This window comes from Echinops telfairi, unplaced genomic scaffold (assembly GCF_000313985.2).
Source record: "Echinops telfairi isolate 266 unplaced genomic scaffold, ASM31398v2 ScPeMD7_7412;HRSCAF=8450, whole genome shotgun sequence".
Taxonomy (NCBI): Eukaryota; Metazoa; Chordata; class Mammalia; order Afrosoricida; family Tenrecidae; genus Echinops; species Echinops telfairi.
In genome coordinates, this window is record NW_022111312.1 from 9,989,825 (window position 1) to 9,990,832 (window position 1,008).

General features: G+C 49.2%; 1 protein-coding gene across 1 annotated transcript in view; it reads left to right on the plus strand.

Moving 5' to 3' along the window:
- Positions 1-1,008, plus strand: part of GATC (glutamyl-tRNA amidotransferase subunit C) — a 16,955-nt gene that overhangs the window by 10,183 nt on the left and 5,764 nt on the right. Inside the window, exon 4 of the mRNA XM_045296709.1 lies at positions 2-162. Within this exon, the coding sequence (XP_045152644.1) occupies positions 2-162 (161 nt within the window). The remainder of the gene's footprint in view (position 1; positions 163-1,008) is intronic.

Here is a 1,008-nt window from a genome sequence, read left to right on the forward strand (position 1 = left end):
GATCACGGCCGAGGTGATCGAACACCTGGAGCGCCTGGCGCTGGTGGATTTTGGCAGCCGCGAGGCTGTGGCGCGGCTGGAGAAAGCCATCGCCTTTGCCGACCGGCTCCACGAAGTGGACACGAACGGCGTGGAGCCCATGGAGTCGGTACTGGAGGACAGGTAAACTCGCGGCCCTGGCCCCCGAAGCCCCGGACTGTGGCGCATCTGTGTCCCCATTTTAGAGGGAGAGTCTTAGTGACGTAGAGGAACTTACCCACGGCCATCCGGTGCGTACGTGGCTTCACTCTTCCTCTTCTGCACTTTGCATGTCACTCTCTCCGGGTGTAGGCTGGACTAAAGCTCTACCTGAGCGCCCCGCCTACCCTTAGGACGCACTGCACCTCTCGCTCAACTTCCCAGCAACTGGCCTACTTACCGCTTCCGCTTGCCAAGTACGTTTCCGCGCTAGGAACGTGGCACCTGCTGGTCCCATCTCCTTGGCCAGTTGACCACAAAATGTCACCCTGGATGGCTCCTTAACTTACAACTCTCTACTCCTATCCTCAGAAAGGTGTCTCCAGACCACGTCAAGACCCTCTCCCCAGCTACTTCCTAATTCTTAAAAAAAAGAAAAAGAATTTTAATTAATACTAATATGCTTTGGCTGATTATCGATGCTAACCAGTAGGATTCGAGGTCATTGAATGACTTGGTTAGTGCTATATTACTACATCAAATATGCTGGTATGGAAAGAGTACCGAGATTTAATTAATAAGCAAAAGTCAGAACACGGTGTCTGGTATTATCAATTCTTTAGGGGTAATAGAATCTCAAGCATATTTTGGCCTATGCCAAGGTTTGTTTTGTTTTGCACACACACACACACACAAATTTTAAAGAAATTGTTACCAGTGCTTAGTTTTTAGGAAGGTAATTAGGAATGGGAATGGGGACTTTGGACATTTCATTTTGCCAGAAGCCGGAACACAAATTGTTAAGGTACAAGACCAGGACACTAGTGAAGT